This window comes from Pteronotus mesoamericanus, unplaced genomic scaffold, assembly GCF_021234165.1.
Source record: "Pteronotus mesoamericanus isolate MK-2021 breed Mesoamerican mustached bat unplaced genomic scaffold, CSHL_Meso_final contig_192, whole genome shotgun sequence".
NCBI lineage: Eukaryota > Metazoa > Chordata > Mammalia > Chiroptera > Mormoopidae > Pteronotus > Pteronotus mesoamericanus.
In genome coordinates this window covers 1,568,276-1,592,154 of record NW_026555082.1, presented here as the reverse complement: position 1 = coordinate 1,592,154, position 23,879 = coordinate 1,568,276, and the positions used below count along the sequence as shown (strand labels likewise).

Below are 23,879 nucleotides of genomic sequence, written 5' to 3'. Positions count from 1 at the left end.
CCTTTGGGCAGTACTCATGTCTGAACGATGTTAATTTTCTGATCCACGAACATAGGCATCTGTTTATTTGTGTCTTCTTTAATGTATTTCAGCAACATTGCGTAGGTTTCGATGTCCAAGTCTTTCACCTTCTTGGTTAAGTTAATTCCTAAGTATTTTCTTCCTTTTAAGAGCATATTTTATTTATGATACTACCTTAATTCAAAGGGATTATACCACACAATAAAGCACTACACATACATCAAAAATATTTATAAATTTGTAAAATGAAAATATAAATGAAAAGGTATAATTTTTCAGAAATAGTATAATCATCAAAAAATACTCCCCAAATATTGACAGTAGTCACTGTTGAGCGTCATGACTTACAAATGGTTTTTCTTTCTGAAATCTCCCTAAACTTTTCAGTATTGCTAAAATGAGCATCTACTTTCATTAAAATGAAAAGTAACAACTTTTGAAAAGCTGTACAGATGCAGTGGCAGCAGGGAGACTCTCCTCCCGGATGCTGCTTCTCAGGGGCCAGCTGAGGACAGGAAGGGCTGTGATGGGGACCGAGGACCCGGGACCCGGAGGAGCTACTGTGACCCACAAGAGAGATTCTGCGTGTAAAAACACAAGCGGACGTCAGCCCTGAGTCAGGCAGGATGCGCTGAACCAGCACATGAGGGGACGTCGGCTCCCTGACTTGGGGGGTCAGTCCTGGACGCTTCCTTGTTGACCGTGAGGCCGCCGCTGCTGCGTGGAGCCCATGCGCTTGGCCAGGCTGCCAGGCCCAGTCCTTCCCTGGCGAACAGGCACTTGGCAGTGCCACCTCGGAGGGGCTCATCCCGAAGTTGCGTCGCTGGCACTGGGACCCAAGTTTGCATTGCCCGCTCCAGGAGAGGCCATCTTGAATTGTCCCGGGGCGGGGTGTTCTTCCTCACCTGTGAAAGGGGGTTTATGTGCGCCCCCTCCTCACTTGTTGGGAGGCGCAGATGTCTTGGGTGGAGCATGTGGCCCTGCTGAGGTGAAGTGGCGCGCTCAGGAGAAAGCGGCTGCGATCCAAGCACACGCTGTCACTGCAGCCCTGACCGGTGGGGTGCGGGCAGCAGGAAGACCTGCGGGCACCAGTGTGGGGCGCGGCAGCGCCGCCTGAGGACTCTCGGCTGGGACAAAGCCCTCCGGAGGTCCTCCTCCTCCCTCCCTGGGACCCACTCTCTCCTAGCCCAGGCCCTAGACAAGGCTGCGCACAGAAGGGCGCAGCCGCAGGTACTCAGCGAATGGACTAATCAAGCAGTAGAGCCTAATTCGGACCCTACGAAACCCATTATTACTCTCAAGGGTCCCTGCGGCACAGACCTCAGACAAACGGGTCGCCTTATCACCTGAGAGCAACACTCCTCCCCCCTTCCCCCCGCCCCCGGCCCAGCCAGTCCCGTTCCCTGGGTGCAGCCACTGCCTGCCGCTGGGACGGGCCCTCCTTGCCTTCGGTGGCCTCACCACCCACCGGGGACAGGAGCTCCTTTCCTCCCTGCCACCATGGCGCACTGGGAAGGGCTTGCATAACTCTGAGGAAGGGCACTTGTGGGCTCAGGGCAGTGAGCCTTCCGGAATGTACGGTGGGCAAACAGCACCAGTTCTCAGTGTGTCTTCTTCACCCACCGCAGCAAATGCAGCATCTCTGCACGGCATAAAATGAAGGGTTCGAAGGGACTCATCCTTCATTCTCTGGTCTCTCTGCCACTTTATTGGTCTTTATTTAAAAGCAAAGGGCTTGCCTTGGCCTGCATGGCTCAGGTGGGCGTCCTTCCACAAAGCAAGAGGTCGCTGTTTTGATTCTGGGTCAGGGCACGTGCCTGGGTTGCAGGCCAGGTCCCCCGGTTGGGGGTGTGCGAGAGGCAATCGATCAACTGATTCCTCTTTTTTCCCCTACGTTCCCTTCCCAATAAATAAATAAAATCTTTAAAAAAAAAAAAGAGAGAGAGAGAGCGAGCAAAGGGCCTATAAATACCTCCCACTGCTTTTATTTCTGGGGAGCATTTCTGAATAAAGATTTCACATTTTCATTTCTAAATTCAGCTGACGGCTGTATTTATTGTTCGCGCCCCCAGGCAATTTTGTGGGCAAATTAAACATGCTCACTCATAATTTCGTGAAGAAGGTTTGCGGCTGCTTCATCAGGAGACACTTGTTTTTTGGACCCAGAGAACTGGCATTTCAGCTGCAGGCACCAGCGCTGTCGCCGCTTTAACTGGAAACTGATCACAGTGACTGTTTCGTCAGGTAAGAATCTAACCTAAAAATCTGGCTTCACTTACAGTTTAAAATAGACTTTTTCCTTAGGCAGATCAAAGATACCTGGCATTCAGCTGTGTTCAAAGGTTGCCAGGGAATTTCCTGCCGCCAACAGCAAGGACAAAGGGACACGCGCTTGTTGTACTGTTGGTGCTTGTTGTCCTGTTGACGTGAGTCAGTCCTGCAAGCGATGAGAAAGGGTGGACCAGTGCACCCCCAGGACAGGTCGGCGGAGGTCAGTGGAGGGACAGGGGAAGTCCCCCAGGGAGCTGTCGGGTCGGGCTGGCTTTTGCTGCCCCCAGCTGGGCTGGGGAGCCTCTCCAGCCAGGCGGCCCGATAGCCCTGCCCTGCCCTGCCCAGAGGCGGCGGGAAGCTCACCCAGAGGGTACGGAGCACACGTGACCTACTGAAGTGCTTCTGTGCCAACTCCAGGGACAAACTTGTGCCATGAAGACGAGCCCAAGGCAGGAGAGGTGAGCCTGGACGGATGCGGTCGCCCGCGGGAGGGGGCACCACAGCCATCCGGTGGAAAGAACAGGCAGACGGCCCGAAGTGCTGTTCGCTCCGCCAGCCAGCATGCTCCCTGGGCCCTTGGCAGAAGCTGGACCGGGCACCGCACAGACATGCAGACAGCCCCTGCCCATGGGCGACGCTTCAGACCACAGCAACCTGTGTGGGTGTGAGCAGCATGTGCAGAGCCCTCTGCAACCCAGTGTCTCCAGTGGATGAGACTGAACCGGCCGCGCTCCATCCACACAGCAGAAGCTCAGCTGTAGAAAGGAAAGCGGTTCCGGCAGACGCTACAATGTGGATGAGCCATGTGGACATCACGCTAAATGAAATAAGCCCATCACAAAAGGACAAACGCAGCACGAGCCACTTACGAGGGACCTTGGGCAGTCAAAATCACAGAGACAGGATGGCGGCTGCCAGGGCCAGGGGACCAGGTCACAGCACAGAGCTCTGGTGGGGACGAATGGACAGCAGTGACAGGCACACGGCGCGGTGGACGTGTTCAATGCCACCGACCCGCACGCTTCAGAACGGTTAGAGGTACACCCAGTGTGCGACGCGCACCACACCACAGTTTGAACAGGCGAGGCAGGCTCCAGCCAGGGCCGTTCAGGAGACGCCGGCGGAGACAGGGTCAGTGGGCTAGGGAGGCCGCCTCTGTGGAAGGGTGGGCACCGAGGGAGCCGGCCGCAGGGCCTGCAGGGCCCGGACAGAGGACGGGGCCGCCCTAGGAGCAAGGCGTGCGCGTGTGAAAAGAGATGGGGCGGGGAGGAACTGCGCGAGCCGAGTGAGGGCTGCTGGGAGGAAGGCGGGTGCGGCCCGGGGAGGCCTGGCTACAGCCAACGCGCGACCACAGCTGCCAGCTGAAAGCAAACCCCAGGCTCTGCCCTGAGGGTCTCGCAGAGTATGACAGGCAAAGGCCTGAGACTGCCCCCTACAGTAACAGCCCTGTCTGTGGCCCGAGGACAGTGGACAGGAGGGTGCCCTGGAGGGGCCGGGCCAGCTGCGGCTAGCAGCTGGGCTCAGGCTGCCCGATGTCTGACGTGAGACCAGCTCTCACGGATTCACGAGGGCAGCCACGGCAGGGAGGGTCGCCTGGGTCTGTCTGCTCCTGGAGGGCAAGGGCCACCTTCGGTCATGCCATCGTCCTGACCGCCTCCCTGTCTCCCACACAGCCCGGGGGTCAGTGGATAGCTGCTGGGAGCTGACGCCTGCCTCATCACTGTGTCAGGAGACACGGAAATGGAAACACAACAGGAGATGCGCCGGGACGCCAGAAGGCAAGGCCGACAGAGGCGGTTCTCGCACTGGGAACGCGTCTCTTCGCTTGCTGTTCTTCAACCAGCAGGCAAGCTCAGTGCCTTTCAGTAGCTACCTCATTCACTTTTAGGCAGGAAAACAATCTAGGGGGTTGTAAAACTTTCAACTGTACCAGGACAAAAAAAAATTGTGTTGAATGAGGTTGAAGTACTGAATTTTCACAAAGGGGGGGGGGGGAAGAAACATAAAATTTTAACTGCCATTCAAAAGTCAATTTTTAAAAATTAAAGTAAATTTTCCCAACAACAATGTGGCAACTTCTCTCACAGAAGGCCAAATGCTGAGCAACTGAATTTCCACCCCAGGGTCTCCAGTGGGTTGTGATCAGGTGCTACTTTTTCCATTACAACGCTGACCTTTCCTGGGCCTCTCTTTCCTAAAACGGGAGGGTGCCTCAAGAAGCACAGTCCACAGTTAGCTTGCTCCTCCCATGAGTCATTTCCACAAAGTGCTCTCTTCATGTAACATTTGTTTTTTATTTATCTATTGACTGATTGATTCTAAGAGAGGGAGGGAGGGAGAGAAACATCGATCTGCTGTTCCACTTACCGATGCACTCACTGACTGATGTCCTGACCAGGGATCGAACCTGTAACCTTGACGTGCGGGGATGACGCTCCAACCAACTGAGCTATCCGGTCAGGGCTCTTCACTTAACATCTAACACGTCTACCTTCCAGGCCAAAAATGTTAAACGAAGGGACTAATTCAGAAAAATCTTTGAAAGAATAGGGCCTGGAGACGATATTCAGCCTTACGTTAAAAAAATTATTGAAATATAGTTGTCATACAATACTATATTAGTTTCAGGTGTACAACTGTGATTTGATATTTTTATCCCTTACAAAATAATCATAAAGATACGTCTAGTAATTATCTGTCCCCATACGAAGTTATTACCACACTGTCGACTGCGTTCCCTAGGCTGCGCATTATGCCCCGGGGACTGCCTTGCTGTGTAACTGGAGCTTTGCACCTTTTAACCCCTTTCGCCGACTCTGCCTGGCCCTGCTCCCCCCTCCTCCCTGGGCATCCACCAGTCTGCTCTCTGTGTCTATGAGTCTGTTTCTACTTTGTTTTTTAGATTCCACATATTAAGTGAACTCATGGGATATTTGTGTTTTTCTGACTTATTTCATTAGCCTGTTAAATAAATAAAAATAGGAACATTCTTTTCCACTCATCGAATGACCAGTAAGCGTTTAGGCGACCCCAGCACTGGTACGGTGCGCAGGCATTTCACACGCTGCGGGCGGGGCGTGCGAGCGCCACCTCTCCGGACAGGACGTACATTACAGAGGGCTCTTGAAAACACATGGTCTTTGATTCAGTACTCCTGTTCCTTGAATCCAGCTTTGGGAGAGGTTCAAAGATGTGAACATTAAGAACAAAAGATTTATATTACAGCACAGTTTAAAAAAATACTTTAAATTTATCTTTTGAGAGAGGGGTAAGGAGAAAGACAGGGAGAGAAACACTGACGTGAGAAAGAAACATCAATCAACTGCCTCTCTCAAGCATCCTGACCAGGAGCAGAACCCACAACCCAGGTATGTGCCCTGACTGGGAATCGAACCAACAACCTTTCGCTTTGCAGGACAACGCCCAACCCACAGGGATGCACCGCTCAGAGCTATATTTCAATTTTATAGTAGTCTATTTTTACTGTACTTTTTGAAAATATTAACCCATGATGAGTTGAAAATTAAGAAAAAGAAAACTGGTCCTCACAATGGATAATGTTGAGAGACTCTGATCAAGAATATAGCTGGTAAACAAAAGGCTGAAAAATACATATGGGGATTAAAGAAAGACAGTAAGTGAAAAGGTCTAACACATATTCAATTACCAGCAAAGAAAGAAGAGAGACTAATATAACAACTGAAGAAATAATGGCTGGCAACATTCCACTGCTGAGGAAATACAACGATCCACAGATTTCCAGATGAATCCCCCTCAAAATTGGATTTAAAAAAAAAAACTACAAAAAACCCACATGGATGCTGGCACTGGAACTACTGAAAAATCAATGTCAGAGACAAAAATCAGGGAAGAAGTCAAAAATCCCAACACCTTCAAGAGTGGCCCAGGCTTCTCAGTGCTCAGGGAAAAGGTCAAAGGCCATGAAATGCTCCTCTTCAATGTCCTGAAGGAAAACAGTTCAGCCTACAATTCGATATTCAGCAAGTATATTTCAGGAAGGAGGGCAAATTAAAGGCATTTTCCAGATAACCAAATGCCAGATTTGCTCCCAGTAGACTCTTGTTAAAGGAAATTCTAGATGATGTGTTTACACAGACAAAGACTAGTCCGGTGTCTGAGTGGCCAAAAGGAATGAAGGATAAAGTGATCAATAGGAGGGTTAATTGAAAGGATCACTGAGACTTTATGGACTTTAATTTTTAGGTGAAGAGAAAAACTGAACGTAAAGTACCCCCTCAGTTTCCCCTGTTGTAAACCTCTTGCATTAGGCAGTACATCTGTTAAAATCAGGGAGTGTGATTATTAACTAAAGACCACACCTGACGTTAGGGTTCACTCTGTGTGTGGATGTCCTCCAGGCTTTGACAGAGCCACAGCGCCGCCCACGTGGTCGCATCGCATCGCAGAGCCCCACTGCCCTGAGACTCCCCTGTGCTGCCGACTTGTCCTTCCCTGCCCCCAACCGCTGCAGCCACCCATCTGTTCGCTGCCTCCACAGTTCTGTTTTTTCCAGAATGTCATAGTTGGAATAATACAGAATGCAGCCTTATCAGGTTGGCTCCTTTTGCTTAGTAATGTGCATTTAAGGTTCCTTCATGAAATCTTTTAAATGCCCAATAGCTCATTTCTTTTTATGTATTTTAAGTATTTTATTTATTTATTATTTGAGAGAGGGGAAGGGAAGAGAGGGAGAGAAACATCAAGGTGTGGTTGCCTCTCATGCGCCCCCTACTGGGGACCTGGCCCGCAATCCAGGCATGTGCCCTGACTGGTAACAGAACAGTGACTCCCCGGTTCGCAGGCAGGCGAGCACTCAGTCCACGGAGCCACACCAGCCAGGGCATCCTTTCTTTTTATCGCTGAACACTATTCCACTGTCTGAATGAACCACAGTTTATTAACTCAACAACTGAAGATGACATCTTGATTACTTCCAAGTTTCGGCAGTTACGAAAAAAGTACGGCATAGTTTTTTAATTTTATCCAAACTCTTGTGTAAAATCACACAAAGCGACTACCATGGCAAAACCAAAAGCCCATGGCCAACATCTGCAACAAAATTAGCTGAAAATATGTCCCCGTACATGTGAGCCTGTGGGGATACACTATCAGCAGCTACAAGACTGGCTGCCATCAGCGCCCGTGAGGGCGATGGCAGGGAGGGCCTGCGGGTGACAGCTCAGCAACATTGATTGGGGAGCGGGGTGAGCCCCCCCGGGAATAGCAGCCGCAAAGGAAGGGCCCGCATCCTCCAGTGGTGACGGCAAGGTGGCCATAGTTATGCCTGAGGGGCTGAGCCGCTCCAGCTCCAGGAACCTCCAAAGCTCAGTGGCCACAGCTCCCTTCCGGAACAACGCTCCACAGGGGAGAAACTTCTCGGGAGGGAATGCCCCCGAGCAGCAGGCAACAGAGGGAAAACGGGAAAAGCAGGTCCAGACAGAAGCAAGGGGGAGAGGCCGGTAAAGGGCGCTCAGAGGGTGAGCTGCCATATTTTTGAAAATTTCACAAAAATAATCTAAGCTAGAGCTGTAGGGCTCAAGCCCTTCCTCTCTAATTGATCAACTGACCAATCAATCAACCTCTCCTTTCTCTCACACATACGCATGTGCACACTCGAGCAACAGAAGGGATTGAAGCCCCATACAGAATGATTACAAGGAAAAAGAACAAGGAACAGACTGACATCTTCCCAGACAGTAAAAGCACGTCAGAAAGGCATCCCATAAAGACACTGAAAGCTCCAGCTTCACATTTCAAGGTGAGCCACAGATATTAAAGGAATAATAGAATGTGTGAAAGGACTACGTGAATCTTTAATAGAAAAATCTCAGAAACAGGTAATATAACTGTAAAGAATTAAAAATAAAACAATAATTTGAGAAATAAAGACTAACTGTAAGGAATACAAGAGCAAATAAACACAACATAAAACACCTTATAAGAAATAGCACATAAAAAAACGGTTTAAATGAAAAAGAAAAGCACAAAGAGAGAAACAAATATGAAGGGCAAAGAAGGTTCACTACGTACACAACAGGAGCCTCCACAGGAGAAAATGGAGGCAAGGCGGCAGAACAAACCCTCAAAGTGATAACCTGGGAAAAAGATCTACGACTGCATATAGAGAACATGACAGGTATGTGGGAAACCAACCCCGAATGATACATTCTGGAACTACTAGACTTTAAAGGGAAAAAAAACTAGGCATGAAAGCAAACAGACCAAGTAACCTGTAAGGGACAGAAAATGAAAGTGACATCAGCTTTTGATGGCCATGTTTATTACACAAAGAAGTGGAGAAGAGCCCAAGGCTCTCTTGAAAAGAAAATAGGAGCCCAGGACTTCCGAGCCAGACAGCCTCTCAGGTGCGAGGGAGGAGTCCATGCCAGAGCGCGCTTCGGGGCGCCGCAGGGGAGGGGCGTGGGCGCCGAGGCTGGCAGCGGGCATTGGCCGCAGAGGCTGGCAGCGGGCATTGGCCGCAGAGTCACGGGGTGGGGGGGACGACGTCTGCACGGCGACGGGACACAGCCCGCCTCGGCTGCGCGTCTGATGAGGAGCGGGGAGCAAGACTACAGAGACGGGAGGGGGAGGAAGATGGAAAAATGCAAAAAATTTTAACCTTTCACTCATCACCCTGATTCTAATACTGGTGTTATCTTCTGACAATATTTTACGTGTGCTGTGGGGTAAAGTAAATGAATAATTAACTCATGTTTAAGTCCTGTTATCTCTGATGTCCTTGAGTACCAGAAATCTTGATGTGGCAAAAAGGAGATGTATGACAGAAGTTAAATAAATGCCCGTTAACCTGAATTTGAATTGAAAATCCCATATGAGCTCTTGTGCTATATCCTGGAAAAACGTATTTCCTGTTTTGGCCCACTAACAAGGCCTGTAAGCACTGGCCACTCCCATGGGGAAGCCTCGCGCCCCCACCTGGCCAGCGTGCGGGGCACCAGGACAGTGGACAGAGAAGGCTCAAGAACAGCTCCTCCAGCTCAGATGGCCAGGCACGGCAGCCGGCCTCAGAAGGGCGCAGGGAGGAGCCACGGGCACGCATCCTTGTCTCCCCCGCCGCTGTTTCCCCCCCTGGGGCAGGAGGCCGGCTCTGGCAGAGCAGGCCTCGGGTTCTGTTTAACGCCGGAGCCCCAGTACCCAGGACAGGGCCCGTTTCTGTAGGTGCTCAGCACAGCGTTTGCTGCATGAGTGAACAGCACAGAAGGGCCTGGGCTATTTGACAGGGGAAGACGCCTCCAAAACGACCGAGCGCACACACTGTCCACTACAACGTTAAACCACACGCAGGTCAGGCGCACGCTCTGTGAACTGCACTGAGCAGATTCCTAGAAATCCAGGAGCAGAAAGGGCACCCGAGGGTCCGCTGAGTCCCTCCTGCCACCAACCCTGCCCTCCTTCCCTCCTTCTGCCACCCCCCCGCCCCCACATCTGCATCAAGCTCCTGAGCTCATACAAAATGAATATCGATTGTAAAAGACCTATTTATTATGTATTTGAGGTATGAAAATGTCTGATGTTTCCTTTATGTATTACACTAGTCTTAGAGTTCAGGGAATACAAAGTTTTTCAGCGGTTCACATTCAACTTTAGGGTTCTCGTCCCATTTTCTTTGATGAGGTTTTATGCACTTCAATCTCAAAATGTGCTAGAGGCCCACCTTCAGGGACTAAACACCCTCAGGTGGGAAGGGGCAGCCGCGCATTTTGGGGAAAATTCGAGGCACACAGCTCTATTTCTTGACTCATCTCAAATAGGAAGCCCCTGGGCAGAGTGCTCGCCAAGGACTCACAGGTGAGAAAGCCCGCCAAGGACTCTGACGCCAGCCCCCACCCCCCAACACCTCGCAACCAAGGGCTCTAACAGGGTTTTCAGTTACTCGACTTGGGGTGGCTCCTTTCTGAGCTGTAGAGTCTGGGACAAATGAAAGAGAAGAATTACTTAAAAGAAAAATGGTCTAGCTTAATTACAATTAATGTGAGAAGCATTTAAGTCTTTCCCGATACTTTTTAGCGTATAATACCTATAGTACATTCATGGTAGATTTTTATCCTAAGGAGCTCTAGAGTTTAAAGTTGAGTAAATAAGTTAAAGGCTCTTGATCGTAAAAAAAAACAACCTCAATAAAGAAGAACATAGGATCCTACAGTATACAATACAAACACAGCAAAGGTGTAAGAAGCTAACAATCAATCAGAACATTACTCCTTCGTAAATAGGCAAAATTTAACTTTAAAAGACAAACAATAAAACTTACCTTTTAAAGATGGTAGTTTCTGAAGTTCCCTATTGTTGCTGACGCTAAATCTGGAGGAGTTCTGCCGTCTGTCTTTCTTCACGACGGGCTGAGGGGCCGACACTTTTATTTTGCTAGACACCGCCGGTGGCACCGCAGTGAGGCTGTTCTTCCTGCTGGTGATCTGTTCCCAAAGCAAACACAGGAACAGGTATGTCAATGGCTTGATTTCACAGCACACTTAGAATACGGAAACAATACATAAAAGCTTTACTCTGGGACTCCCGCTCTACTGGAAACAGTGTAATTCCGCGCAGCCTCTGTGCTGGGGCTCCATCCCGCCTCTTGTCACGCCCTTTGAGACTTTGAGAGGTTCACGGATATACCCGATTCCCTCTGTCTCCCTTTGGACGTTTAAGTATTCGCCAGACGGGGTGATACACGTGTACCCTCCAAGGATGTTCACGTACAACCCCTGGGACCTCACTTGGCGAAACGGATTCTGCAGACGTGATGAGGTCAAGAGCCCGGCACCGGTGGCTGGTCCGGGGCTACCGGGGCGAACCCCAGGTGTTCACACGACAGGGGAGGGCAATGAGACGAAGCAGCAGGGGTCACACAGAGACTGGCATGTGCCACGCTGCTGGCTTCGGAGACGGAGGAAGGGATCGTGAGTCCAGGAGGGCAGGCAGCTTTGAGAAGCTGGGAAAGGCAAGGAATCATTTTTCTCTACAGCTTCCGGAAGGAACTAGTTATACCGACATGTTAATTTTGGCCCCATTTCAGACTTCTGACCCAAGTTAAGATAAAAAGTTTATGTTCTTTTCAGCCACTGAGTTTGTGGTTATTTGAACAGCAGCAACAGGAAACTAGCAGAGCTGAATACCTTGTAAATGGCAGGTCCCCCTCCCAGCCCACCACTCGGTGCCGGGAACCCGCGCAGGCCAGTGGGGCAGTCCCCCCAACCCCCGCCCTGGCTCGGCCGTGGGAAACTCCTTCCAGCTTCTCTCTCCGCACATGCACCTGCGGGCTCCAGGCTCAGCGCTCGCCCCCCGACGGCACGGCAGCTGGACTGCCGCAGGGGCGTCCAGGCTGAGAAGTGGCGTGCACACTAAGCAGCAGTGGGTGAGGGCGGAGGGCACACGCAGCACTGTGGGGCCCCTGGCATCCACACAGGCCTAAGTGGACCAGGGGGCACAGGTGGCCCTGTGGGGCTCTGCGGCGCTGCCCCGGGCAGTGACAGCAGACAGGTGCCCTGGTGAGGGGCAGCCGCGCGGGCTCTCTGTGCAGCGACGGCGCCCCCCGTGCCTGCCCCGCAGTCCGGCCCAGGTGGTGCAGCGCGCCCCCGCACAGCATGCCCGCGGAGAGCCAGCCCGGCCTGTCCCAGAAGCACAGGCCCGCAGGGCCGAGGAGAGCGGCCTGCCGGCTCACACCTCCAGCCACTTACTCTCATCACTGAACAGAAGTTTGACTAAAAAAAGTGCCGCGTTAGTTTTTAATAAGGTGCTGAAGAACGCCGTGCTGGGAAGTTTTCCAAGGTGCCGGCACACCAGGCGCCGGTGGACCCGAGCGGGAGCAGGGCCGGCCCCGCCCTCAATGTTTGTCACTTTCCACCTGACCACGAGGGCATGGGCCTTTCCCCTTCAAAAACCCCGTCTGCTACTCCCCTCCTCCACGGGATCCCCCAAGCCACAGCTTCCTCCTTGGCTCTCCAGGCGTCCCCAGAAAAGCCCCATGTGTGCCTACCCCAGAGGCACGACCGGCAGGAGAGTGGCCCCGGGCAGGGGGAAGCGGGGACTGAGAGAGGCTGCTCGGTGGGGAGGAGCCTCCTCCTGGGGTCAGGACAGCGCTCTGGAACCAGGCAGCGGCGGTGATGGTCAGACACCACTGCGAACACACTGAGTGGCACTAGTGGTGCATTTGTGCTGTGTGCCTTTTACTGCATATAAAAAAGTGTTTCATCTGTTCCTTTTCAGCTTGTTCAGGGACCCCCCCCCCCACCTTGCCCCCACGGCACCAGGCCGAGTCAGGAGCTTCCTTCTCCTGTGAACCCCTGACCTCTAAATATGGCCTGTAGCTCTCTGCCTCCCACACTGGGGTGGTGGGCTTCTCCCTGACAGGACGTTGGGGGCTCACCCATGAGCCCCAGCATCAAGGCCGGTACTCGGCACCCAGCAAGCAGGGAGCCACTGGCGGGCGGGGGAACCACGCCCTGGCTGCTGGCCGACCGCTCCGAACCAGAGCCAGCCTCTGCCCCTGCCCTCTCCCAGGCGGACGTGACCGGCGAGTACCCCAGGTGCCAGCAGGCCCACCTGCCTCGAAGGCAGAGCACGCCCAGCCGGGGAGGGCCTGAGCGTCAGCAGGACACGGAGTGGTGGACGGCAGCCGAGCTGCTGGGCTCGGGGCACTTGCTCGGAGTTCACTCGCAGTGTCAACACTGGGTTATCTGTCCTGAAGCTACAAGAAATGTCTGAGGAGAAGCACGGTGCTGCACAACCACTGGGCTTGCAGAAAGTTTGAAACAGCCCGAGGTCCTCCTTGCCTGTCCCCGCTGGGGCGAAGGGTCCAGGCGGCCTTGTTCTCACCTGCTCGTTCAGTGATGCGGCCGACGCCCACGACCCACCGCAGCCTCCCGCAGCCTCTCCTTTTGGCGCAGTGACAGGGAATGATCTATCAAAGTCAGTGCTACATATCAAACGCAAATCGAAACGGTCAACCTGCTCCTGTCACTGCGGGTGGGCAGCCACAGGACGTCTGAGCGGGCGTGTGGCGCCCCACGCGAGGCAACTGCGTTTTCCGATGAGGTGTGGGCGCTTTGGGGATCATCCGAAAGCCCCGTCGGAGACTCAAACTGCAGCGACACCTACAGAGTGGGAGCCATGCCCTTCCCTCCGCAGGGGAGGTTTCCCACCGGAGGCACTGGGATTCTCGACGTTTCCGTAGTGGGGTCCTAGAGGAGGGGAAGGGCAGTGGCTGTCTCAGGCAGGTCTGGACCCTGTGTGAAGGCAGCAGGAGCCCAGCCGGGGTGGTGACCTGCTGCACAGTGCCTGGTCCACGGGGAGGGGCGGAGGCAAAGGGCCATCCGCCTATGGGGAGCCAGGCCCCCTCCCCAGTCCTCCCACAGCAGCCTGTGCGCAAGGCTGCACCTCTGAGGCGGAGGGAATGAGATTCTGGAGGCTTCCCTTCACGCCCTGGAGAAAGTGGCCACTGCAGTTTCAAACGGGAGGTGCTTCAGGCCTGCACCTCCCAGTGCCTGGCGGTCACCCCCAGACCCCCAGCCTCTGTGCAGCCAAGCAACAGCTCTTTCTCCACACGTTCAGAGTGAAAAACAAATGAGTGCTTGGGAGGTTTTCTGTAGCTTGAGCTATTTCACTCGAGCAACAAGTAGGCAACTGGATGTGTGGCAAAGCCTCACTCCCAGCCGGTTCCCCACAAAGGGGTCACCGTCCCTCCCACTCAAACACTGCAAGTCTAAAAACTCACAACAAGATGTAAGACAGTTATTGTTCAATCAGGCAGGTCAAACCACTGGTCTCTCAGTAGCTTCTAGATGGTGAATGAAGTGAAAAAAGCAAACCAAACCAAAACCAAGGGGCACTTCTTACACACTATACCCACCGCTGGTCTCCGATGAGAGCCCACGCTGAGACCCACAGGGCGGCAACCGCGCCCAGCTCCACTGAGGTCTCTCCCAGTGCCAAACCAGATTTGGATTCCACCAGGCTGGGGTTACCAAGATAAAGCCCACAGGCCACAGCTGGCCCCCTGCCTGCTTGGTGGACGAAGTTTTATTAGCGCATGGCCACGGCTGTTTGTTTACATGCTGTCTGTGGTTGCCACTTGCTGCCACACCGGAGCTGAGTAGTTGCCCTTTACAGAAAAAGTTTCTGACCCCTACACTAGGCCGACAACCCTGGCTGGGAGGTGAGAATAAGGACAGAGAACATCTTCGGGATCAAGAATGACCACACACACACACCAACCAGCAAGCCTCAGGAGCCCCGATTACCAGCAATAATGAAGGAATGAGTGGGTTAAAAGCTCCAGCGCAAGAGATCTGCGTGGGCAGCCCTTGGTGCACCTAAGGACAAGAGCACGCACAGACGTCAGGAGGGAAGGGAGCAGACAGAGAGGTGGGTGCGGCTCAGGGAGAAGGGCGGCGATCCGCCCCGCCCCCAGAGTCCCCGAGGGGCTTGGCCCTCTGAAACTCTGCAGGGCACGAGTGACACAGGGAGTGGAAAAGAAGATGAATTTGTGCTCTGAACACCGACCTGTCCACAGCTGCTGAATGCCTGCTCGGCTCTGGCGGACCAGTGTTCAGGAGGGGAGGAAAGGAACTCCCCAAAGAAACCCGGCTGTCTAGGAAAACCCACGGCTGCTCGTGTTGCAGCAAAGCACTGCGCTCTGGCCTTCGGGGCCGTACGCCGCAAGGGCAGCTCTCAGTTCAGGCCCGTAAAGCAAGCCGCCAGCTGACAAGCCATCCGAGTCCGGGGCCCCCGGACGCTGTACCAGGGCCTCTCCTTCGCACATGCAGACAAGGGCACCGAGAGGGCCTGTCTTCTAGCGGCCTCCCTGCTTCAATTCTTGCCCCTCTGTTTCCTCACAGAGATCGGCTGCAGGCGCTTTTAACGCTCAAGGCAAATCGACTCTCTTCCCTGCTCAAAATGCTTCCACTGTGTCCCATCATCCTCAGAATCAAAACCCCGAACCCTGCCAAGGGCCGCGGACGAGGGCCTCCCGCACCCTGCCCGTGTCCCTCTCCCCAACCTCATGTATCCCTCCCCTCTATCCCTCCCCTCCGAGCGCCCTCACTTCTCCTCGGTGGAGCTGGCCTTTCTCCCGGAGGACACCCCAGCGCCCTGGTGCCGCAGACGCCCGCACGGCTGCTTCCTCAGGCTGCCTGCTCCTCCCCAGAGCTTTGTGCCCCGCTCCCTCTTCACCCTCGGGTCTCATCTTTAATGTCATCTCCTTGGCGAAGCCACCCCTGACCACCCAGGTCTCTACGGGGGAGCGGGCACTGCCAGAGGTGCTCGTGCACCCCCCTCCGGGGACTTCTGGAAACTTGTGAGTGCGGCTTTGCTAACAAAATGACCAGAGGGAGCTCCTGGTGCCCAGAGGCCCAGGGCCACTGCTCTGCGAGGCGTGCGGCGCCCTCACCCCAAATGCCCCCAATGCCCCCTAGAAACTCTAGGGCGCACAGCACCGCTGAAAGCGAGCCGCAGGCCCGGCGCCCCACGCGTCCCGTGCCGAGTCCCCGAGTCCCCGGCAGCCATGACGGCGCGCAGCCCACAGGAGGCTCTCAGAGCGTAACTGCTGGGTGCCCGCGAGGGAATGAATGGACAGGAGGGAAGCCTGCGGCGGCGAGGACAGCGGTCCAGGCGAAGGGAGGAACACCGCAGAGAGGCAGAAAGACCAGTCCTGGGAGCAGGGGCGCCTGACCGCAGAGCCCGCGCCCACTGCACGGCTCTGCCCGCCGCGGCCTGGACGTGGAGCCTGTCGGCACAGCAGGGGAAAGAGGTTTACTCTGCCACGCAGATTTGACAATGGATTGGGTGAGGTGGGGGCTATAGATTTTTGCACTATTTTATTTTCTAACTGTGTGTGTGTTGACGAATAGATAAAATGTCTAAAAAGGTGGAGAAGAACACTCATCCCCTCAGGGGATGGCGGGCCCTGGTCTGCGCGTCGGTGCCTCAGGACGCGGGGTCCCGGCCCAGGCGGTGCCAGGGCTCCTCCCGTCTCGTCACTGGACCCCTCTTCCTCTCCCTGTCCTCTCTTCCCTCACTCTATCCACCTCCTTCTCCTTCGACAGTGTCTTCTTTTCCTTCAAACTTAATCTTAAATTTGACATTTCCTATTAAAAAGTAAGAGCTAACAAGGTTAAATATACTCACATTAGAAATTCTTTGGAAAACACTACTAGGGTGTTAGGCAGCTCCGTCTGCTAGAACTTTCTGTGAAGCAGGAAATGTTCTAATGAGAACATGAAATGTGGCAACTGTGACCGAGGAACTGAATTTCCAAATTTAATTTAAATTTCATTAATCCAAATAGATATTTGTGGCCAGAGGCTAGCGTCTTGGTCAGTGCAGGTCTGACACCTCAGAGCTACCAGGTCCTTTGACAATCCCGTCGGGAGAGCAGGGCATGAGGTCAGAGCAACAGCCCTTTGGAGCCGTAATTAACCCCACCTTTAAAAACCCACACATCTGAGACGCAGGAAAAACTGGTGTCCCGGCCCCTGCCGCCCCTGCCGCCCCTGCCGCCCCTGCCATCCCCGCGGCGCTCAGCGCCCAGGCCGCCCTCCTGCTCCCCCAGGTGGAGGAAGAGAGGACAGCACGCGTTTGGGTTTGGGAAGCGGTGCTTTCGCGGAGGCTGCTCTCCAAACACACCGAGAAGCAAGAGGTCTTTGCTGAACAGGAACTGAGGCAACGACCAGCAAATGCAAGGCAACTACCTATGATGTCGTGCTGAACGAGACACCCTGGTTCCCCAGTGTTTCAGGGAACCTTGGAGACTTTTCAGAGCTGAAATCGTTCAGATGAATTTTCTGTGACTTAGGAAAATGTCACCGTGAGTCATGCTGGTGGCAGACTGACTCCCCAGCTCGGCCAGATGCAGGGGGGCCTCTCCGCCGTCGCGCACTTCCTGACTCTGGGCTCGAGCAAAAATGGCAAGTGCAGAGAAGCATCGAGTTAAACCGCTGTCCTCAAGGACTTACTCTAGTTAGGGAGGCCAGTCCCAGGCAGCTGAAGGCGACCCAGGCAGTACAAATGGTGATCAGTAGAGCAAATAACTGCTGCTGAGATTTAAAAGATGGAAAGAATATGGTCCAAAATGGGGACAAATGTCCTCCATAAATTCTAGGACAAATGAACTTGAGTCAGAGCCAAAAGGATGAAAGGATCCTGAGGGGGAGCAGTCCTCAAAGTGGGGTCCCTTAGGCCCCTTCTGGGGTCTACTCGTTTTATGACAACACTGACAGAATTTGCCTTTGTAACCATCATGATGTAGATTGTTCTCTGGCTACGAGACACGTGGCTGAAACAGACTGGACGGAGGAGCAGACCGGAGAAGCCATTCACCTCCATTAGAGAGATTTGCAAACACAGAGCAATGTCATTTCTCAGTGAATTTTTGTAGATATTTCTCATAAAAATATGCAATTTATATTAATGTGTAATGGGCGTGCTATTGTTATTACTACATGGATTAATGACAATCTAAAATCTGTGGTTTTAACCTCTAGAACAAAACCCACTGGACAGCTATGACACACTGACTGAGGCGCTCTGGGGTCCTCGCTAACTTTAAGGTTGTCAAGGCATGGACAGCCTTGTGCATGAGCGCTGCCGCTCCAAAGCGAGGGTCGCTCCCTGGTGTCCCACGCCAGACAGGACCTGCGGGCCGCCGCACTCTGGCACTTCACCGGCGAGCCTTTAGAGCGCTGGCCCCGGTGGCGCTCTGTCCTCCGGGAGGCAGCCCGCAAGGCCTGGGGTCACTTTTGGTTGTCACACTGGAGGGGGTGGGGGACGCTGGGGAGCTTCCCGCAGAGTGCAGGGCCACCCGCAGCCCGCCGGGGAGGCCCCGGGCCCACCGGCTGCAGATGGCGGATGCCGGTCCCAGAGCAGCGGCCTGACAGGGGGCGCGTGGGGCTGCCGAGAGCCCAGCCCGTAGGTAGGGCAGGCATGGGTGCCAGAAGCGGGCAGTGCCAGGAGAGCCTGCTGCTCTACTACCTGGCGGGGGGACGGCAGGCTCCCGGCTCCCCTCTTCCAAACGCAAACATATTCCTGTCCCCTCTTCTTTCCTTAATGGAGCTGAGGGGGCGAGTGAGCCAAGAGGTAGCAATCAGAAGTGGAGAATTCCATTTCCTACCTAATAATTACACAGGAATTTCAAAAAAATTTAAAGCACTCTTCCTTTGGGCCATCTCTGAGTTTCTCCACAGCCCAGACCAGGGTTGTACAAGAACAAGCTGGGAAAAGAACTACAGAAAACGTGCCGCGGGAGGCCGTCTGTGGAAGCCTGAGCTCCAGGCAGAGCCCCGAGAGTGGCAGAGAGCGGCCCCTGGTGCTCTGGGGACAGGGGTCGGGTCCTCTCCCCTCTGCGGTGACAGTCACAGATGCCTCCCCAGGAAACAAACCTTGTCCTCCTCCAACGGACTGAAATTCCTGCTACAGGGGTCCTGGCTGGCATAGCTCAGTGACAGAGCACCAGCCTACGAACCAGAGGGTCGCCGGCTTAATCCCCAGGCAGGGCACAGGCCTGGGCTGCGGGCCAGGCCCCCGGTGGGGGGTGTGTGCGAGGCAACCACACAATGGTGTTTTCTCCCTCTCTTTCTCCCTCCCTTCCCCTCTCTATAAAAATAAATAAATAAAATCTTAAAGAAAAAAAACAAAGCATTCCTGCTACAAGGAATAGTGACTAGAGAGTCAAAAAGATTTTCTTGAAAAGCTATTTTTCATAAAAATGTTATTTATGTTAACGTGTAATGGGTGTTGTTATTATTAGATGAGTTAATAAATGTTTTCAAGATTTCAGTTTTAATTTCTACACCCCCTACACCTATGGGACTGAGCAAGCCTGGCTCCCTGCCTTAACCGGGAGGGGGAGGGGCGTGCAGCGGCGGCTGGGGAACATAAAGGGATGGGCTATAAAGGGAAAGAAGTTATTTCTACAGGTAGGTGTCAAAATGAGCTATCGAAATGGAGAACAGATTGTTCAGCTTTCTTTACAGCAACAAATATTATGTAAGAGTTACTGTAGAGACTTTCAAACAAAAACTAAGCTGAGGCAGTATGTACAAAATGTACACCCAGAAAACAACACTCGGACAACCTTTAATGTGCTTAAAACCAACCACTCTGGACACAGTACACAAATTAGAAAACAGCAACACCGCTGCATGGTCTGACCCTCCAGACGGCCCTTAGCACTCTCTGAGCAATTTACTAAGACTCTAAATATGCACGAGATGTCCCCAGGTATGTTTCCCCAGATGTGAGTGTCACACCAAGAACAGCTGCTCAAAGATGAGTTCCCTCTGGCCCTCCAGAGTGTCCCACCTCAAGTGGCCCACAAGCCCACCTGTGGCCTCACTCCTTAAAAGTGTGTCATAAAACACACCAGTGGCTGGTACTGGGAAGAAACTTTTATTTCCAGGACACGTGTGGACAAATAAGTGAAATGAAAACATTCTACTTGGAGTGGAAAAAAAGGAAAAGAGAAAAGCACCAATACATATTATTCAAGAAGCAGAAATTTCTAGGAAAAGGCAAAAACTGTGACCACTAGTTTGTCACATTGGAAGATACATCCTGCCAGACGTACTGCAGGGAAAACTTTCAAGAGGGGTCGCGCCTAGTCCCACACAGTGAAAAAATGGCCAAATCTGAACCTTTCCAAGGAAACAGCCACAGAAGTCAGGTTGTGGATTGGGGGCACCAGGAGTGAGCATTTCCACTGTCCACACTCTGGCTGAAACACCCTCCCTATGCCAGGCCTTACCGAAAACCCAGGCGGTCAGACGCTCCTCGCCGGAGCCAAAGAGCGCGCTGCAGGGCTTGCCACTGCCTCCGTGGTCCGCGAGGCGGGCGGCAGCTGGCCAGGACTACGGTGTCGGGACTGTCCCACACTCCAAGTTGCCCATTAAGCCAACCACAGGCCACACGCAGGGACACATTCTCTGTGGGGATCACACCCAAACCTGGCCCCTCTGCCAGGGCCAGGCGCCCGTTCTGCATGCCTCTGAGGCTGCGGCGCCCAAACGCGGGACCCATCCGCACAGCGGTGCGTGCGCAGGGCAGACCACACGAAGGCTGACTGTGCAGCCGATGTGACTTTCAAAGACAATGTGGGGACGGCAAACCAGGTGGCATCGTTCAGGTTAAAATATTCAAGTTCCGGGCAATACTGAGAGACAGGTGCAGGAAAGAGCACACAGCGGCAGCTTCGTCCGCCTGCCTGAGTCAGGCAGGTTTGCTAAGTGGGTGGAACTCAACGGGAAGAAGCAAGATGAAGACCAAGGGCAGAAAACAACAATAAAAGAGTGAGGCTCGACTCAAAGTTCAGATGAGCCAAGTGCTTCAGTTTGTCTCCCTGCAAAACGATTTACACACCATCGCCTAGAGTCGTGCTCAACATGCCATGTTGCCTGCGGGATCCTTACGAGGAAGCGCTGAAGGGCCCGCTGTTTCAGCCTGTGTCGGGGTGATTTCCAGCTCCGTGGCTCCAGCTCTTCGACAGGAGCACCGGGAAAAACACAGAATGACAACTGGAGCGTCACATCGACACCGCAGGCCCCATCTCAAGAGTCTTCAGCAACTGACAGTCTGGGAACCCAATCCCCCTTAAAAACATGCACTTTACACGTTAGTGGTTCTGGTAGCTTTCACTTGCGATGGGTGTTTCAGGGTCAAGCTTAACATTATGTATCCTCACAGCCAGGTTCTTTCCGCTAAAACAGGAATAAATGGACCGTTCCCACCGATGGCCCTTTCCGACGAGAACAGTGAGGGAGTTGGGTACGTGAGCAATGGGGGCTCAGGGAGCCCTAGGAAGTCTTAGCTGCTTTAATGAAAAACCAACAAAGTAATAAAAAGAAACAAAAAGCATACACCCTTCTGGAGGGTCTAAACTTCAGGTCAGTTTAATCAAAAGAGCAACCCGGAAGCAAGTCGATTGTAAGAATGCTGCAGTACAGCTGGACTGTCTGCTGTAAAGGAAGGGCAGAATGAGATGGGCACAAGCAGCCCCTAACTGCTGACAGTCAGGGAACCTTCTGGATCTCTGCTTTTTGCTTTGGGGAGAGCAACAGATTGGCTGGAATAAACCACCTGCCAAGTGCTTAGGATGCGCCCAGCGGTAAGGAAGAGATAGCCAGGGGCACAAAAAGAAAGGCCACCCGATCTGAACTCATTCTACTCATGGGAAGGCCTGACACTTGCAAATTAATGTCATTTGTGGTAAGACCAGAGCCCTCCACGACCCGGCTCTGGAGAACAGGACGCTGCTACATCAAGGAGCTTCTCTGCTCCGAATGATTCAAAAGCGCCTCTTAGCTCTGCCTGGAGAGAAAAGGCAAAGCCAGGGGCTGGCTCTGCAGATGCTCCCTACGCACACCTGCGTCAGGGGCTACACCGACGCCACCGGGCAGCCACTGTCCTCACAGGGCCTCTGGCTGTTCCCTAACAGGCCCAAAGTCAAAAAGCGAAAGAAGTCAGGACTGGCCACCGCAGACAGAACGGAAGTGTGAAAGATAGGAGACTGGACAAAAATCCACACCAGATAAACCAAAATACACTAACACTACTGGGGACTGAGGCTAAGGGGACCAGACATCCTGGAGCTGACCCAGGAAACCAGCAGCACCCAGCACAGCCAGGGGGTGGAAGGAGAACGAGCCGCTGAAAGGAGGGCCTGGCGCCTGCCAAGGAAGGCAGGCAGGACGAAAGCTGAAAGGGTCGCGTGCAGCTCCAGCTGGACAGCCCGCGCCGCTGCTCGATCCGAGGTGAGAGGGATGCATCCGAAAATCCCAGCAGCACAGACACGCACAACTGCCCTAAAAACCGGTCCTGTTTACTCAGAGTAGAATAGTAAAAACCAAAATACCTAAAAGGGAGGGTGACGAAAGACACTAGGAAGACAATCTCATATAGGAAAAAATTACGAAACCTTACGTTTTGTCAGCCCTGGTTTTTCTACCCTATGTTCAAAGCTGTTTGTGAAAAAGCAGAAAATGAGTATCTGAGGATACTTACCTCTGGTTCTATCACGTCTTGTCCTTCTTTTGAACTTTTCCCACTTTTTCCTGCTTTTGGTAATTCCTGGGGAACATCAAGAAGAATTCATTAGGCTTCTCAAAGTTTAGACTCCTGAACAACAGATACATCAAAATGCAGTTTTAAAACTGATTTAACAAGGACTTATGATAGTTTTAATTAATACCATCAAGAACTTCTCCATCGTATTGTTTAGATAGATACTCAATACTGCGACGCCACCCTCCTCACCACTGAAATGCAGGCTTCCCGTTTTACGTATTTGGGGTCGGAAACTTTAAGCAGAAACAGAGAACCCCCAATTTGTACAGGACTGTCAGCATTCTGAAAGACGCACATCTTCACAGCCCTCTCTTCACTCCCCGCTAAGCCCTGTGAGCGGGGATTTCTGGGGTGATACCGAAACGCTACAGAGCTCCACCTGAGGCGGAAACATGACGCCCCCCCAACCCCCGCGCCGAAATGCAAACGCGGCGCACACAGCCATCCCCGCGGCCACCCCGCTTGGTAGTATTTCGGAGCCCTAGAGCGGCCCTCCGGAGAGCAGACCCTTCTTCATAAGCATTAAGCAGGGTCCATTCGCTCCCCGCCCGCGTCCCTCCGAGGCGTCTGCAGCCCCCACCCCGAAGCCCCTACCAGGGTCTGTGAAGCTGGGGCAACCACCTCCGCGGCCGCACCTGCCCTCTCACGCCCACCGCGCACGCCGCCCCAGGCACCCACGCCGGCCGTCAGGACCCGCGCCCCGGCCCGAGCACCGCCGGCCCGGCACGACCCACCCCCGCCCCCACCCCGAAGCGGGCAGAGCGGCGCCCCCACAGCCCTCAGGACCCCGGCGCCGGGGGTCCGGGCGCAGCACCCCGAGCCCCGCCGCGCCCCGCTCCTGGGCAGTTCCCCGCCGCCCTCCGCGCGACCCCTACCCCTTCCCGCCGGCCCGTCTCGTGGCCAGGGCCCCGACTCACTTTCTCCTTCTTGTTTTTATTCGGCATGGCTGGTGCGGGCCGTCACCGCCGCCGCCGCCGCCGCCGCCCCCGCCGCCCCCGCCGCCGGCTCCCCGCAGCAGCAGCAGCAGCGCCCCCGCCCCGGCCGCCGCCACCGCCGCTGCCGCCGCCGCCCGGGGACTGAGCCGTTCGCTCGCTCGCGCTTCCCCTTTTCCAGGTTCCCAGAGGCTGCGGCAGCCGCGGCGGCGGCGGCGGCAGCGGCAGCGGCGGCGGCGGCGTCTCTCCGCCCCTCCCCCGGGCCGCCCCACCCCTTCCCCGGGCCGTCCCTCCCCTTTCCTCCCCTCCCCTCCCCACCCCCGGGCCGCGGTTCGCGTGCAGCCCACCCCGCCCCCCGCGTAGGCCCCGCCCCGCCTTCCGCCAGACGCCCTGCCATTGGCCAACGCGCCCACACGTGCCTTAACGCTCCTCTGCTTCCCGGCCCCTCGCGGGCCTCTTCCCTCGGTCCCTCCTCCGCCCCCCTCCGGCTCGCGTCAGTCTCAAGCCCAGTCGTAGCGGCGGCGGCGGCGGCAGCAAGGGTACGGCCGGGAGAGCCTAGCC

The 23,879-nt window shown here is 54.1% G+C and overlaps 1 protein-coding gene across 4 annotated transcripts in view; it reads right to left on the bottom strand.

Moving 5' to 3' along the window:
• PPP2R5C (protein phosphatase 2 regulatory subunit B'gamma) overlaps positions 1-23,564 on the bottom strand; it is a 116,536-nt gene extending 92,972 nt beyond the window's left edge. For all 4 annotated transcript variants that reach the window (XM_054567729.1, XM_054567731.1, XM_054567730.1 and 1 more), the window contains exons 1-3: positions 23,304-23,564; positions 22,324-22,389; positions 10,586-10,748 (exon numbers count right to left, since the gene is read on the bottom strand). In XM_054567729.1, coding sequence (XP_054423704.1) covers positions 10,586-10,748; positions 22,324-22,389; positions 23,304-23,330 — 256 coding nt within the window. In that variant the 5' untranslated portion in view covers positions 23,331-23,564. The remainder of the gene's footprint in view (positions 1-10,585; positions 10,749-22,323; positions 22,390-23,303) is intronic.
• Between the last annotated feature and the right edge of the window lie 315 nt (positions 23,565-23,879).